The sequence below is a fragment of the Thalassophryne amazonica genome, chromosome 9, assembly GCF_902500255.1.
Source record: "Thalassophryne amazonica chromosome 9, fThaAma1.1, whole genome shotgun sequence".
NCBI lineage: Eukaryota > Metazoa > Chordata > Actinopteri > Batrachoidiformes > Batrachoididae > Thalassophryne > Thalassophryne amazonica.
This window is the reverse complement of record NC_047111.1, coordinates 92,534,702-92,553,260: the sequence shown is the minus strand read 5'-3', so window position 1 is coordinate 92,553,260 and position 18,559 is coordinate 92,534,702. Positions and strand designations below refer to the sequence as shown.

The 18,559-nt window shown below is 38.8% G+C and overlaps 1 protein-coding gene across 1 annotated transcript in view; it reads right to left on the bottom strand.

The window, feature by feature from the left end:
- Window positions 1-18,559, bottom strand: part of LOC117517662 (unconventional myosin-XVIIIa-like) — a 218,386-nt gene that overhangs the window by 124,486 nt on the left and 75,341 nt on the right. The window contains 3 exon segments of the mRNA XM_034178771.1: window positions 147-339; window positions 8,329-8,419; window positions 9,144-9,314. Coding sequence (XP_034034662.1) covers window positions 147-339; window positions 8,329-8,419; window positions 9,144-9,314 — 455 coding nt within the window.

Sequence of the window (18,559 nt, the reverse complement as noted above, 5' to 3'; positions counted from 1 at the left end):
CAGGTGAGAAGGAAATGTGCATCTGATGTGAGAACACATAGAGTATTGGAGCTGATACGTGCAGCAAGTCAAAAACAGAAGCAGAGAGGAGGAGAAATTGGCAATGAGGATGTATGCACAGCGTGTAATGCTTCAGATGACCTTACCTCCTTGTATCTGTCTAGCTCCTGAACGAAGGTACGCTGATAAAAGACCGCCTGCAGACGTTCTTGAGCATAGTTGTGGCAAAGGTCCTCGAAAGTTGCGCCGCACTCACGCTTAGCGAGCCTTGGGTTTTGGAAGCCCGGTGTGTCCACGATGTGCAGAGAGCACAGAGAGTGTTGGCTGGATTTCAAGGCCCTGAAGCAAACAAATGTACATCTGTGCATTACTGTGCTGTAGACAACAATTACTGATTTCATTCACAGCAGAACCCTGAGCGGCAACCTACAGCTAGATGCCCGACTTTATCCTTCACATGACCCGCAAAATTTAGCCTCAGTGCAAAGCCAGAACACAAACTTAAAATTATCAAAAGATGAGCAATACTTCAAAAAAATATCCAGACTGATACTGTTCTGCAAAAGTACTGTTCAAACCTTTAAATTCTGAAATTACCCAAGGCCAGTGGCAAGGCTCTGTCAAGCAATCGCAAGACTAAAAAGCGCACCGTCAACCAAGCATGTCCTTAAGACTGCCTGGACTAGCTGATTTTATGGCGGAAAAACTGATGTGTGTTATGCAGTTTGGACAAAATGAATATGATGATGGGTGCATATAACCACAATATCACTAAAAAACAAATCTCAATATAAGTAGACCCATCTCCCATCCAGTGCAAAGCACAGTACCACTGCTGGTGCCCAACTATCGCCTGTGTTATTTTCATGTCATATAATTGCATTCATCTGTGCACCCATGTGGGGTTGGTCTTGAGGTGTGATCAGGTGCAGCACTAGTGCATCGCTATTGTGCACCATAAACCAATAAAAACCTGGTCCGAAGTCAAGATTCAATTTCAGTTTATTTTTATTTATACAGCGCCAAATCACAACAAAGTTGCCTGAAGGTGCTTCACACAAGTAAGGCCTAACCTCACCAACCCCAAGGGCAAGCACACAGGTGACAGTGGTAAGGAAAAACTCCCTCTGATGTTTAATGTATTTCTGCTATTTGTACGAGTCAGGTTTATGACAGACGTACACACTTCATATTAATGCATCATACTAACAGGAAACTGATGTCAAAACAAAAACTAGCAATGAAATAAAAGTACATCCAAATGGAACAATATAAAACTTTAACAACTCGTGTTTAAAGCATATGATTGCACTGTTTTCTTCCTCCTCTGGGACGGGGCAGGCAAAAGTGTGAAGGTGCAGTGGTGTTTGGGCAGGTGGGGTTCTGCTGCACATGGTGGAATATGGAGGTGATGGTTCACTAGAGGAGATTTTGCAGAATGAGGTGCTCAAATGCTTCATCTCAGGTAGCTGTGGTGGGTGACTGCTTCTCCTGTAATTCATCGACTCATGACATTCAGCACAAATCTGTTTCTGCACCAGAAAACCTCTCACTTCCAAGTCCACCATCGAAATAGCAATGTAACAGGCACTAGGGCACAAGATGACAGATGACAGTCTCATGAATTAATTCCATGTCATGCCCAAAGCACACCCATGACTAACTAAGTGACTAAATACAGCCCCTTGGCACATTGCTTTGTTATCAGATTATATTGGCACATCAAATGTACTTGCGTTACATTTTAGACCATACATCACAGATCGTCAGATGGGGTCCAATGTCAGAAAACTCACAGGATTTAACATTTGTGTTGGCCTCTTGTTTACAAATTCTGAACTTGTACTAATTTTGAGGCTTTTTTAGTAAACTGCCAAAGCATTTCATTAAATATGCCTACCAGACACACACTGTGAGAAGAAACACTAGTTACCCTATTCATGCGATATAGTTCATTCATATCACCAATTTTACATGTCAGAGTTTTTGGCCAAGACAATCATATTATTTTAAAGATGAATGCTATAAATCTCAATTAGAAAAACATGGTGTTTTTCACAATCAGGAAAAAAAGAAAAGGAAAATAATACTTCAGAGTTTTAAATTATAAAACCCAAGAAGTACAGGTTCTAAGCAAAAATACTGTTCGGATTATGAAGAAAGCATGAAATGTGGCACACATGTAGCACAGGGTATATAGAAAATAATTAGGGGTGGACACCAGTGAAATGATCTTCTGAAGGGGTGTGGCAACATTTTCTAAAATATGGGTGGGTGCCAGAGTGCTAAAAACAGCTTTTTCGAATAGTTCTGTCCTTTGATTTTTATTTTGACTGATGATGAAATTCTTTTAAAAAAAAACTCACAAAGCGATGTGCTATAGCTATAATAGAAATGCATTCCCTACATTTTTACCCCCCTGCCTTTGACTGATTGCAAAGATTGACTTTCTTGAAGAAATAACGGCAACTGTAATAATCTTCCTTTTCATTTTTGAATGATGTTGAAAGACTAATATTGCATGCAAACACATAATAATGTATTGTCTTGAACAGTGGTGGTGTGGAATTTAATAAACGCAAACCAAATTTCAGACATCTTATATATATTACTCTGGAACAAAGAGGACAGTCAGTGTTTGACAAAAAGCAAGATGTTAAAGAACATGAAGCGTGGAAGCTCACAATGATTCCAATTGAAAATAATGGAGAAGCAACCTGAGCTTCTTCTGGCATTTTTTACATAAAACAAACACAATAACAATGTCTATAAACCCAGAGAATATATTAACGAGAGTTTTATGCACAATACACAAAGAGTTTAATGCTGTTGTCCATGTGGAGCCTGATCAGAGTGTCTCAAATGCATTTCTCCTGTCGTGAATGTACTGAGTTTACCCATAATGCACTGGACACAGCATGTCCACACTAAAACCTTCAAAATTAGTGCATTACTTTAAAACTAAAACATATATCTGATATTTTTTACTTTATAAAACTTCAGACGTGATGTTAATTTAAATAACTTGTCCAAAATTAGTTTGGTTAAATTTTAACCATAAGTTAAAACTGTATGCCTCTGGATGACTTGGGTGATATTGCCAGCATACTAGTATGGGTCAAAAGAAATGAGGGGTTTTTTTTCTCTCCCCCCACCCCCCCTTCCTCTCCTTCTTTCTCTGCAGAGGGTAGAGCAGTTTCTTCTGAAACTAGATCTCCTCTGTTTGCAGAGGATAGGACTATCCATCTACTACACTCAAATGTTTGATATCAGGCTTTATAAATGTTACCGGTCTAAAAATTATCCTACCACAATTTATCGGAAGATAATTAGTCCACTGATGGTTTTCAAAATCATCTGAAAAGCTAATCCAATAATGAAAACATTAGCTTCGAAGTCTGTTTGTCTGATGAATAGCCAGTTGATGACTGTCATACAGTAGTAGAATCATGCATATGGATTCTGGTTGAAGGTATTTTGGACCATTCTTCTTGACAAAACATTTCAGGTTTGTTGGTTTCCGAGCATGCCCACTTAAAATCACACCACAGATTTTCAATAATATTCAGGTCTGGGGACTGAGATGGCCATCGGAATGAGATTTACTGTCATTGTCATTACAAGTGCAACAACAATGAGATTACGTTTACACTCCAATTACCTCAGACAAGATACAGCAATTAATCCACAATTATTACTTGTTTACTGTAATAATGGCACACACCAAAATAAATAAATAAAGACAGCACATATACATTTGACATTGCTTATGTGCTCTAAACTGGAAGCAGTCCATCATCCGAATTGAGGAAAAGTGGGTGAGGGCCGCAGCAACATGAGTCGCGCTGCCGCCAGCTTGGGGGGAGTGGCATGAGCGGGGGTGGGGGAGGAGGTGGAGTATGCTTTCAGTCTCTGTCCATGTGTGAGTCAGTTCTGTCTGTGTGGGAGTTAGAGAAGATAAGGTCCAGCCGAATGTTCACCAAGGCCGTAGACATTCTTCTGGAGGAAAACAACGGGGCATTTTGTCCTTCAGAGGCTGATAAGCCTGCCGTGTTTGTGGTTGAGCAGTGAAAAACACTTTTACAGTTTCACATGAACAAACCAGATCTCAAATTATGAATATTCCCCGGTGTCTGAAATCTTCCTCTGCAAGGTGTGCATTTGCTCCGAGGTGTTATCCATTTTGCGTCCGAGTTCAATGGTTAACGCAGTCTGAGAATGTATCACCTTGCTCAACTCATTAATCATGACGGACAAGCGAGGGGTCATGGTTTTGGTGGCCGTCATCTTCCAATCTTCCGGTAGGTCAGGGCAGCACATAAGCCAATAAGTACCAGCCCTCCTACTATGAAACCAAATATGAATAAATCCTTGATGTCCTCCACAGAGAATGGCACAAAGCATGTGACCTGCCATGTCTCCCATGCGTCGAGAACATAGCCCACAGGGTAAGTTCCATCCGGGCACGCAGGGTCCTCCAGCCCTGATCTTATTGTAGAAAAAATGGTGGCAATAGCATTCAGAGACCAGCTGATCAATTCCATGATTAATCCAATATAGTTTGAAGAATTCGCAGCCTGGTGAAGTAGGGACTTTGAAGGTTGGAGCAGAGATAGAGGAGAGAGGAGGAGATGCAACCACCCTCGCCAGAGTCCCAAGCTGTAATTCCAGAACGTTGTACTTGTTCCTCTGCATGAATGCCTTAGTCGATTTTGAGCAGTGTTTAGGGTCGTTGTCTTGTTGAAAGATCCAGCCCCAGCGCAACTTCAACTTTGTCACTGATTCATGAACATTGTTCTCAAGAATCTGCTGATATTGACTGGAATCCATGTGACCCTCAACTTTAACAAGATTCCCAGTACCTGCACTGGCCACACAGCCACACAGCATGATGGAACCACCTCCAAATTTTACTGTAGGTAGCAAGTGTTTTTCTTGGAATGCTGTGTTCTTTTTCTGACATGTATACCGCCCCTTGTTATGTACAAATAACTCAATTTTAGTTTCATTAGTCCACAGCACCCCATTTCAAAATGAAGCTGGCTTGTCCAAATGTGCTAAACTATGATGTTGAAAAATCTTTGTTTTCAAGTCATTTGAGAGTTGAATGGAGGATCCCATGTTGCCACTGATTAGAAGAGATGCAAAGAGGGGAAACATTTGCAAATAGCCACCTTAAATACCCTTTCTCATGATTGGATTCACCTATGTAAGGAGGTCAAGGGTCAATGAGCTTACCAAACCAATTCTGTGTTCCAATAATTAGTGCTAAATGTATTCAAATCAATAAAATTACACAAATTTATGCACCTGCCTAATTTTGTTTAAATAATTGTTTAAAATTACTAGAAACTTCATTTCACTTCTCAAATATCAGTGTTTGTCTGCTATATGATATATTTAACTGAAATTTCTGATCCAGACAACCAATGATTTATAAAGGAAAATCATGAAAATTATCAGGGGTGCCCAAACTTTTGCATACAGCTGTATATGTGAAACGACTTGATAACACCAAACATTTACATACATTGACATGATAACTAGCTATGACATGATTAGCTAATTATAGGCCAATCTCCAACCTTCCTTTTCTCTCAAAAATTCTTGAAAGGGTAGTTGTAAAACAGCTAACTGATCATCTGCAGAGGAATGGTCTATTTGAAGAGTTTCAGTCAGGTTTCAGAATTCATCATAGTACAGAAACAGCATTAGTGAAGGTTACAAATGATCTTCTTATGGCCTCAGACAGTGGACTCATCTCTGTGCTTGTCCTGTTAGACCTCAGTGCAGCTTTTGATACTGTTGACCATAAAATTTTATTACAGAGATTACAGCATGCCTTAGGTATTAAAGGCACTGCGCTGCAGTGGTTTGAATCATATTTATCTAATAGATTACAATTTGTTCATGTAAATGGGGAGTCTTCTTCACAGACTAAGGTTAATTATGGAGTTCCACAAGGTTCTGTGCTAGGACCGATTTTATTCACTTTATACATGCTTCCCTTAGGCAGTATTATTAGAAAGTATTGCTTAAATTTTCATTGTTATGCAGATGATACCCAGCTTTATCTATCCATGAAGCCAGAGGACACACACCAATTAGCTGAACTGCAGGAATGTCTTTCAGACATAAAGACATGGATGACCTCTAATTTCCTGCTTTTAAATTCAGATAAAACTGAAGTTATTGTACTTGGCCCCACAAATCTTAGAAACATGGTGTCTAACCAGATCCTTACTCTGGATGGCATTACCCTGACCTCCAGTAATACTGTGAGAAATCTTGGAGTCATTTTTGATCAGGATATGTCCTTCAGTGCGCATATTAAGCAAATATGTAGGACTGCTTTTTTGCATTTGCGCAATATCTCTAAAATTAGAAAGGTCTTGTCTCAGAGTGATACTGAAAAGCTAATTCATGCATTTATTTCTTCTAGGCTGGACTATTGTAATTCATTATTATCAGGTTGTCCTAAAAGTTCCCTGAAAAGCCTTCAGTTAATTCAAAATGCTGCAGCTAGAGTAATGACAGGGACTAGAAGGAGAGAGCATATTTCACCCATACTGGCTTCTCTTCACTGGCTCCCTGTCAATTCCAGAATAGAATTTAAAATTATTCTTCTTACTTATAAGGTTTTGAATAATCAGGTCCCATCTTATCTTAGGGACCTCATAGCACCATATCACCCCAATAGAGCGCTTCGCTCTCAGATTGCAGGCTTACTTGTAGTTCCTAGGGTTTGTAAGAGTAGAATGGGAGGCAGAGCCTTCAGCTTTCAGGCTCCTCTCCTGTGGAACCAGCTCCCAATTCGGATTAGGGAGACAGACACCCTCTCTACTTTTAAGATTAAGCTTAAAACTTTCCTTTTTGCTAAAGCTTATAGTTAGGGTTGGATCAGGTGACCCCGAACCATCCCTTAGTTATGCTGCTATAGACTTAGACTGCTGGGGGGTTCCCATGATGCACTGAGTGTTTCTTTTTAATTCACCTCTTTTTGCTCTGTATGCACCACTCTGCATTTAATCATTAGTGATTGATCTCTGCCATCTTCCACAGCATGTCTTTTTCCTGATTCTCTCCCCTCAGCCCCAACCAGTCCCAGCAGAAGACTGCCCCTCCCTGAGCCTGGTTCTGCTGGAGGTTTCTTCCTGTTAAAAGGGAGTTTTTCCTTCCCACTGTCGCCAAGTGCTTGCTCATAGGGGGTCGTTTTGACCGTTGGGGTTTTTCTGTAATTATTGTATGGCTTTTACCTTACAATATAAAGCGCCTTGGGGCAACTGTTTGTTGTGATTTGGAGCTATATAAATAAAATTGATTTGATTTGATTTGATAACCCCAATTCGTTATGTGTAAGACCACACAGATGATGAGCCTATTCTATTCCAACATATTATTATTTGCAGTAACACCTTTTTTGTTACATATTTTATGAAGCGTGCTTAGGATACAAACCAGACAGAAAATGTAAATTTTGGTTATTGATGCCATTGTATATCATTTGTATAATGGCCACATAATATAAAATTTGTTTTCATGTTACTGCGACCTATGTTACTTAAACATCATAGCAATTCATCAGAAATGTTTTTTACAAGTTCAAGCTGTGTGATTTGCAAATAAAATGCATTTATCATCTGTATGTATTTCCGTTCAGTTTCTTTTGGTGGCCATTTTGAAAATCATATGCCACGCCTACTCGATTTGTATATTCCACTGGTCTCCACCCCTTAAATTGTTAATTATAACCTAAAGATTGAGTGCAAGAAGTTTCAAGCCTTTTTTTAAACAAATGGCCCATTTGTGGCACCTTAGAACCTGTACTAAAGAAAACTACTAAAAATAATTGCAAATTATTCTCATGAAACTGTCATTGTAATACATCTGAAAGTGGTGCACAGTAATTTCTATATAACCAACATAATCATCATCCAGCAAGCTGTGGATGTAACCAAAAAAAAAACCATCATTTCTGAATGATTAGAGCAAAGTGTGTGGTGCATCAAAATGTGTTAAATTAAGCAAGAAATGTCATGCATATCACAACATATCACATGAACTGTTTCATGAGAATACAAAAAAAAAAAAATGGCAATGCATTTTGTGAGCCATGTCCTGAGTTGCCTCATCTGGCCCTAGGGCTGCCAGTTTTAGGCTTCTAATTTAGAAAGACATCAAATATCATTTTGAAAGTTTATGTAAAATTAAAATAATATTCAATATTTCATTCAATTAACCAAAATATAGATCAAGCAAACCACAAACCAGATAAGTGGCTAAAAATTAATGAATGAATGAAATAGATCAAGTACCAACAATACTAACCGGTTGATTACAGAGACGAGGACAGTGAAGAGCTCCGAGTAAAGTCCAGAGGCCATGGCCTCTAAGCACTCCAGAGGTGTAGTCTTGGACCCTGGTATGAGAAGCAGCCAGATGTATAACAGATCAGAAATAGCCATATAGCAATAAAAATCACCACGTGGAAATAACATATAAACCAATCATAATTAGAGGAAATACATTTTCAGATGGAAAAGCCAGATTTGAGTCACTAAATTTTATTTTTTTTTTCCTGGCAGGATATTAGAGCTTATTTGAGCGCAATAAGCTGAAAGTGGCCAAAATTGAGCCTAAAATTGTCTCTGTAAAGCAGTGCCATTTTGGTCCGATCAAATGGCACATACTCATGTCTGTGACCACCTGTTAAGCTGTCCTAATTCATTCCATTATCACATAATGACTGGGTTTATGACTGCCTGAGGAAGCATTTGTGTGCATTTGTGCACACAAGTCTCAGAATGTGTGCTCTTGTGTGGGAAAAGACACAAAAAAGGTGAAACAGAGGTCACTTCTCTCCCTCCTGGCCTTCAAAGTAGGAAGATGTGCACGTGTGGAAAATCGATGCGAGACAATAACCATTTCAAAGACAATGAATGAAGAGTAGATTCAGAATTGGTCGTAATGACGTCGGGTTTGGACTTATCTGACAACAGCTATTGTAAAGCTGCCGTATTGTAAGATAAGCTTTAGTTTCTCCAGAGCATGCAATTTCCCTCAGGTGACAAGCAAAGGAGCATGTGTGTATTTGTGCATGCGAGGATGTGACCGTGAGTTGGTACACGCCGTCTGTGGAGTACCTGCATCTGCTGATCCATTTTCGTCAGAGGCCTGGCAGATGCTGCTGGTTCTGGGCAGGGTGCCCTTGGCCCAGTGCTTGAAGATGGAGGAGGAGAGTTCCTCCAGGGTGCAGCCCAGCAGGTACGCTGCCTTCTGGGCCCACTCATGACGTGCAAATTGTTTCCTGCCAGCTGAGACACAACCATAAAAACCTCCATTAGCCCTTCTGCCAGCTACCCTGGACACACAGCTATGCTGCTAGCTTTGTGACAGCCTTGCCTCTGACAGGAGACAATTACATCTCCGGTCAAGCTGACATGGACCCAGCTGAGGAGAACATGCACTAACAGTGCAATCAAAATGTTAGTGGCTTAAAAATACAGTACTTAATAAGACTGTACAAAAGAACTGGAGGTCATGTTTCCAACAAAAGCCTTAAACATGCCCTCTTACAACCCCAATTCCAATGAAATTTGGACGATGTGTGAAATGTAAATAAAAACAGAATACAATGATTTACAAATCCTCTTCAACCTATATTCAATTGAATACACCACAAAGACAAGATATTTAATGTTCACACTGATAAACTTTATTGTTTTTGTGAAAATATTTGTTCATTTTGAAATGGATGCCTGCAACAGGTTTCAAAAAAGCTGGGACAGTGGCAACAAAAGACTGGGAAATTTGATTATTGCTCAAAGAACACCTGTTTGGAACATTCGACAGGTGAACAGTTTAATTGGAAACAGGTGAATGTCATTATTGGGTATAAAAGGAGCATCCCCAAAAGGCTCACCACTTTGTGAGCAAATGCATGAAAAAATAGTCCAACAGTTTAAGAACAATGTCTCTCAACGTTCAATTGAAAGAATTTAGGGATTCCATCATCTACATTCCATAATATAACCAGAAGATTCAGAGAATCTGCAGAACTTTCTACACGTATGCGGCAAGGCCAAAAACCAACATTGAATTCCCGTGACCTTTGATCCCTCAGGCAGCACTGCATTAAAAACAGACATCATTGCATAAAGGATCTTACCACGTGGGCTCAGGAACAATTCAGAAAACCATTACCAGTTAATACAGTTCGTCGCTACAACTACAAGTGCAAGATAAAACTCTACCATGCAAAACGAAAGCCATAAATCAACAACATCCAGAAACACCGCCACCTTCTCTGGGCCTGACCTCATTTCAAATGGACAGACACAAAGTGAAAACGTGTGCTGTGGTCTGATGAGTCCACATTTCAAATTGTTTTTGGAAATCATGGACATCGTGTCCTCCGGACAAAAGAGGAAAAAGACCATACAGATTGTTACCAGCACAAAGTTCAAAAGCCAGCATCTGTGATGGTATGGTGGTGTGTTAGTGCCCATGGAATGGGCAACTTACACATCTGTGATGGCACCATCAATGCTGAAAGGTACATCCAGATTTTGGAGCAACACATGCTGCCATCAACAACATCTTTTTCAGGGACGTCCCTGCTTATTTCAGCAAGACAATGCCAAGCCACATTCTGCACGTGTTACAACAGCGTGGCTTCGTAGTGAAAGAGTGTGGGTACTAGACTGACCCTGAAGTCCAGACCTGTCGCCCATTGAAAATGTGTGGCGCATTATGAAGCACAAAATACGACAACGGAGACCCCCGAGTGTTGAACAAATGAAGTCGTACTTCAAGTAAGAATGGAAAAGAATTCCACTTACAAAGCTTCAACAATTAGTGTCCTCAGTTCCCAAACGCTTATTGAGTGTTGTTAAAAGGAAAGGTGATGTAACACAGTGGTAAACATACCACTGTCCCAGCTTTTTTGAATCGTGTTGCAGGCACCCATTTCAAAATGAGCAAATATTTGCACAAAAACAATAAAGTTTATCAGTTTAAACATTAAATATCATGTCTTTGTGGTGTATTCAATTGAATATAGGTTGAAGAGGATTTGCAAATAAGTGTATTCACTTTTGTTTACATTTTACACAACGTCCCAACTTCATTGGAACTGGGGTTGTATAAAGTTTTAAGAAATTGCTTAAAATTTTCCTATGTCCACCCCATAATCACATTATATATATACGAGGTCTATTAGAAAAGAAACCGACCTTATTTTTTTTTCAAAAACCAATATGGATTTGAATCACGTGTGATTGCGTCAGACAAGCTTGAACCCTCGTGCGCATGCATGAGTTTATCCACGCCTGTCGGTTGCGTCTTTCGCCTACGTATATATATATATATATATATATATATATATATATATATATATATACACTCCAATTACCTCGGACAAGATACAGCAATTTATCCACAATTATTACTTGTTGACCATAATAATGGCACACATCAAAATGAAAGACAACACATATACATTTGACATTGTTTATGTGCACTGAACTTGAGGTAGTCTGTCTTCCGAATTGAGGCAAAGTGGGTGAAGGCTGCCTGCAACTGTCAAGTCGCGCCGCCTGTCAGCTTGGGAAGGGCAGAGGCCTACCGCAGGGAGGGAGGAGCAGAAAGGGAGGTAAGAGGAGAAAGCTGGGGCATGCTTCAGTCCATATGTATGTCTGTCAGTTTATTGTCCTTGTGGGTTGAGATAAGAATGGAGCCGAATAATCTCACCAGAGCCTGGATAAATTCCTCTGGAGGTAAACAGTGGGCAATTGACCTTGATGCTAGATAGCCTGTAGTGTTGCAGCCGAGCAGTGACAAACACTATTAACGGTTCCACTCGCTCAGCGAAATCCCAATTCTGAATTAAGAATATTCCCAATTATGAATTAAGAATATTCACCGGCCTCCGAAACCTTCAGTTTCAACTGCAAGGCACGAATCAGCTCCAAGGTGTCATCCAATTTGTGTCTGAGTTCAAGAGTCAACGCAGTTTGAGAATGCACTGCCTTGCCAACCTCGTTAATCATGACGGACGAGCGAGGGCCCGTGGTTCTTGATGCCGCCGTCTTGCCAATTTTCCGGTAGATAGGGCAGCACATAAGCCAAAAAGTACCAGCCCTGCTACCAAAAATAAATAAATCCTCGACATCCTCAACAAAGAAAGGCACCAAGCATGCCACACGCCAGGAACTCCAGGAGTCGAGGACATAGCCCGCAGGATACGTTCCATCTGGGCAGGCAGGATCCCCCGGTCCTGACCTTCTTGTAGAAAAAATGGTGTCAATACCGTTCAGAGACCAGCTGATCAATTCCATGGTTAATCCAATAGTAGTCCAATAGATCCAGAATCCAATATAGTTTTGAGGAATTCAGTCTGGTGAAGTAGGGACTTGAAGGTTAAAAGCAGAGCGATAAGGGAGAGTGGAGGAGATGCGACCGCCCTCGTCGGAGTCCCAAGCTGAAATGCCAAGTGGTTAATGCGCTTGGTTTCAGTGCAGAAGGTTCCGAGTTCAAATCCCACCCCTGCCACATTTCTCCATGTAATGTGGAGTTGCGTCAGGAAGGGCATCCGGCGTAAAACCTGTGCCAATTCAACATGCAGATCCACCTTAGATTTGCTGTGGCGAACCCAAGTGCAAACAAGGGAGTAGCCGAAGGGACTTACAATTCCAGGTAAGGGTGTCCCAGATGTCACTGGGCAAGTGGCCGGGTACACCCTGGACAGGCTGCCAATGTTAGAAATAAGCTAAATTTAAAAAAATCTTTTTTCTTTTTGTTTGTTTGTTTTTTTGTTTTTTAACAAAAAGCTTTATTTGAAAATAATGCTGGGAAAAGTACACTGTGACCCTGGCTCCTCATCTACTTACTACAAGCAACAGTTTTATCATTGTGTCCTACAGCAACTCCTACTCAGGATCCTTGAAATGCAGTGATAGCGCCACCTGGTGGACATTTACTATGAATGCAAATACAATAGAATTTCACCAAGAAATTCTAGTATCATGCTAGTCAGTCAGCCAGTTCTCCACAGAACTTTGTGTGTGTGCTTTCTATGCATTCAGAACTTTTCAGATGGATAAATGTCCTAAAGCCCACAGAGATTCCAATGAAGGGATGAGAAAAGAGACTATGGAGCTTTATAAAGAACCTGGAAAAAAAAACTTGAGCTGTTTATGGCAAACATAACAGAAAAATCAGAAAAAATTCTGAGGATAAAAAAGGACAAAAAGAACAAAAACGTAAATACAACGTACTGCTCTTTGTTAAGATAAAAATCGGTCCTGATGCAGTTTGACCATGCTAGTTCTTGTGGTGATGTTAATGTTAGGTAGTTGAATGATTGTCATGTCAAAATGAAGAGAAGCAATATTTGGCACTATGAGTGTAAGTTGCACCTCTTGAGATGACTTTCTGCAATTGTTAGCTGTTGTGGGTTGTTGTTAAAAGAAAGCGATATAAGACAGGCCAAGTCCTTTAAAGGGGTTTTTGTTGCTACCAACTGTTGCATATGTATTGTAACAAATCTGACTTCAAATTAATTTTCACCAAGGCAAACAACAGTTATGCTCACCTCTTCCAAAGAAATGTTTTCCCCAAACCTTCCAAAGGCAGAATGTTTTAAACTAAAGGACTACTGTTACTTAACCTGATCTTCCAACTTCACAGGAGAGACTTCCTGTGGAATTCCTGTGAAGTCTGTTTCAGCATTCAACATCACACAAGAGTAAACAATATGATTCTACTTCAAAGGCCATCCTGAAACCAGAATGGATCAAACTCCATTCAGCGTAACTTATCGGACATTTTAACAGCCATCCTGTCACAGCCAGAAATGTTCCAGATCAGCCTAAGCTATCCCTACAAGATAACCAGGCAATAAATCCAGAGCTGTCAGCATCCAGATATGCCACAGCTAAATTGTCATAAAATGATTAACATTGGGGCAGAACCAGAGCTCCCCCTGAAGGACCAGGGTGGAAAGAACACAGACATAGTTCATTGTACAAATAACATTTTTTTTCATCCAAAGTAGAAAAGTTATAATGCTTTTCATGTTGTATGATTAATCAAAATACATTGTATATTAAAATCTAACCTGTTGACACGTTTTCTTTCAGATGAAGTCTTCTGTAACTGTTGATGTATGTCAAATGTTATTTCTTGAATTATTAATGAATTGCCATGGTGAAACGATTGTATTCCCTTAACAAATTGCTTGTTTTAGGATGTATTTGGGAAACGTGGTAGTTCAGTTAGAAAAGAATTTCTGTCATAATATCAGATGTGTTTTTCTGAAGTTGTCTCTAAGCAGAGAATTAAATGCCCCAAATGGGTGGAGCTATTGGTGTAGGGCTCCTTTAAAAGACCCAGAACAAAGCCATTCTCTCTGTTGGAATGCTCCTCTTGCACCTTTTCTCTTACATTTTGGGTGATTTTTCTCTTTTTCTATTTTGTTTTTGTTGCTCCGCAAGCCCATGCAGCCTACCTTGTTAGGACCCTCTACAGCATGGTCTTTGTTCTTTTGTCTCATTACTTCATAACTTTTGATAGTAATGTGCCAGCCTTGATAACTTTAAGGCTTGAGTCAAGTTTTCTACCTTTTATAGACAACTTCCTAGCCATTTTTTCAGATTAACAGAGTTTCCAAAAAGAGTTCTTTCTCTTTTTCTGTAATTTCATAACTCGCTTGCAAGCCGTCAACTTTTTCCAAATTTTACAGACTCGGCCTTGTACAAGTTTTTGGATGCCACCAGAGTATCTTTTGAGAACAAACACCTAAACCTTCATCCTTGGTCAATCGGAACCAAACAACAGAACCGCTGAACTAACATGTTCAGTTCTGTGGGCAAATGAGCCAAACCAATGCCTGGGAGCACAGGGGAAAACCATCGGTTCAACCCCAGACCCAGGCAAGCTAAGACCCATCAGGAAATCGGACCAGACCAGAACCATCAAAGCCAATGGATCAGCTAAGCGACCCAACCAAGGTTCCTAAGGGCTTTGTTGTCAATTGTTAGAAAGTGGCTGTAAAGATATTTGTTTGGTAATTTTCTTAATAATACAAATAACAATTAGTAAACCCATATTCATCACTACATTTCAATCATATTTATTCAGTTTAAATTCTTAAACTTTGTTCTTTCACTGCTTTAACTTTTAACTTCTTGTGATTAAAAGATTGTCACCATAATAAAATAATTTAATCATTGTTCAGATCCTTAAAATGTCAGTCACCTGTTTATCCCTTGTATATATGCAAATAAATGTGTAAATGTTACGCCAGTGGTTTTGTTGTGTTCAGTTGAAACAGATGTTAGGTCAATAGTATCGGGAGCACATGACTTCCAGATTAGAGAATGATTAATGTTGTTTAAATTAACGTTCCTGTGCATTTAAAACAGCTGGTGCCCCATATCCGAGGTTTAACTAAACTTCATATTTAATTAAATATTGTCTTAACTTATATTTTATTACGTAAATTATTTGAGAGCATGTAGGCGCTTTCCACAATTAATAATATTAATGATAATACTAATTATTCACAAGTGGCCAAGTGGTTAATGTGCTTGGTTTCAGTTCAGAAGACTCCGGGTTCAAATCCCACCCCTGCCACATTTCTCCATGTAATGTGGCGCTGCGTCAGGAAGGGCATCCGGATAAACCCTGTGCCAATTCAACATGCAGATCCACCTTGGATTTGCTGTGGCGACCCCGAGTGCAAACAAGGGAGTAGCCGAAAGGACTTACTTTTAATAATTATTCACAAAGTCAGACTTCCAGAGCAAGAATTTTAGCTGAGGAAGCTTCTGCGATTTGAAGCGAAACGTCCTTGCGTCAAGCAACCCAGTCCAGTCGAAGATTCAAGCTTCTCTACTATGGAAACCACCTGGACAACTGAGAGCCTACACAGAAACCCCAGATTTCTATACAATATGTTAAGTAAGGAGAGATTAAAGAACAATACAATAAATATAATGCATTATGATCCAGAAAATATTTTGCTTTGTACATAATAGAGACATTCTTGGAAACTTTTTTATGTATGTGGCTGCTTAATTTACTATTGATGGTTATCCCTAAAAATTTGACTTCTGACACTTTATCTATTTCGACACCGTCTATATTTATTGGTAAATTAGAATTGACATTATGATTTCCAAAAAAACATGACTTTAGTCTTATTTATATTTAGGGATAATTTCTTAATATTCAACCAAGTTTTCAGCTTAATTAATTCACTATTTACCACATTAATAAGTTTGCTATAATTATCACTGGAATAGAATATATTGGTATCATCTGCAAATAATAATAATTTTAATAATTGTGACACATTAAATATGTAATTTATATAAAGATTAAAAAAAATGTGGACCCAGTATGGATCCCTGTGGGACCCCACAAGGGATGCCCAAACACCCAGATTTAAATGCACCCAGCTGCACAAATTGATGTCTCTCCGTTAAATAGCTTTGAATCCAGTTCCAAGCCACTCCCCTGATACCAAAAGCTTTTCTAAAATTTTGGAAAATTGTGGAAGTAGAGAGACCGGTCTGTAGTTTGTGAAGATATGTTTATTTCCATTTTTGTATAGTGGAATAACTTTTGCCATCTTCATTTTGTTCGGGAATGTCACAGTTTGAAATGACAAGTTACATATATGAGTCAGGGGTTTTGATATGCTTTTGATTATTGTTTTTACTAGCTTCATATCTATGTCATAACAGTCAGTTGATTTCTTTATTTTTACATTTATTAACAATATCTATTATTTCGGCTTCACTAACACTGGAGAGAAACATTGTGTTTGGATTGATTTTTATGAGTGATTCCTGCTCCTTGTTACAACCATTGGGAATTTTTGCTGTCCAATATTAACAAAGAAGTTATTAAAACCATTAACTATGTTATACATATTATAGATGTTGTTGTTCTTATCAATAAAATAATTTGGATAAGAATTACCTCTTACCTTATTTCTGATTATAGTGTTAAGAATTTCCAAGATTCTCTTGGTGTCATTTTTATTATTATTTAATAGATTGGTATAATATAATTTCTTGCTGGCTCTGATTATATTAGTTAGTTTGTTTTTATATAATTTATATCTATGTTCAGATTCTTTTGTCCTTAGTCTAACAAATTGTCTGTATAATGTATTCTTCTTTTTACAAGCATTTTGTAGACCTTTTGTTAACCATGGACTTTTGGCGACAGTACTGTTTTTGTTGACTTGGCGTATTGGACAGTTTATCTCATATAATGAATTGAAAATGTCTAGAAATTTATTGAAGGCACAATCCACATCATTCTCCCGATACACAGTGCGCCAGTCCTGTTTTGTTAAGTCATTATTGAGGTGATCTATTGCTTTTTGGGTTCTTACTTGTTTAAATGCAGAGTATTGGGGTGTTACCTGAAAATTACAATTGGAGTCATACACAGTGAACACAGGAAGATGGTCAGTTATGTCACAAATCAATAAACCACTTATATTTTTAGTTTCTATATTGTTTGTGAAGATGTTATCTATTAGAGTTGCACTATTCAATGTAATTCTGCTTGGCCTGGTGATAACTGGGTATAAACTCATGCTGTACATTGTGTTTATAAATTCGTCAGTTGATGTGTGCCTACTGGGGTTTATTAAATCAATGTTATAATCTCCACATATAAATATTTTTTTGTTATTTATTGATGAAAACATTCTGTCCACCCAGTTTGTAAATGTAGCCATATTTGAGCCTGGCGCCCTATATAAACAACTTATAATAATGTTTTTCTTGTTTCCATTATAAATTTCTATTGATATACATTCTAACACATCTTTTATTGTTAACGTCATACTTTCTATTACCTTAAATTTAATATTTTTCCGCACATATATTATATGTGCGGTGTATAATAATAATATTATTATTATTATTATTATTATTATTATTATTATTATTATTATAAGTAGCATGAGTAGTAGTAATAGTATGAAACAATTGTCTTCAAATGTAGACTTTTAATCTAGGGCTGTTGTAGGGAGCCGCCCCCCATGCCCCCTTCCTGTGTGGATTCGCCCCTGGCTTGCTATTTGAGCAGAAGAATGGATAACGTTGATTTATGCAGAAAGCTTTATCACAGAAAGTTTTATAAGCTTTTTTTTTATGTCCTGTCGTCCTCAGAAAGGGATTTCAAAGGCATTTGGGTCAAAAAAAGAAGTGTTAGTATTTATAACGCGTCACAGATCAGATGTTTTTAGCAAAGAGACACACAGCGGCACAGAGTTTTAAGGAAAACAAAAAAGCAAAAAAATATCTTTGTACATAAAACCATAGCTCTGAGTGACACCGCGCTTTGAGAGACAACTGTTTTTCAAGTCGGAGCTGCTGCACAGCGGAGGAAAAGCTCGCAGCTCGTTGAAAGTGGGCAAAGTGATCAGTTCAACTGAACTCCAACCTCCCCGAGCTCACGGGTCAGTTCTAATGCTGCGATCGACCCACAATACAAAAATAATAGTAACACACAGTGAGTTGGAGAAATAACT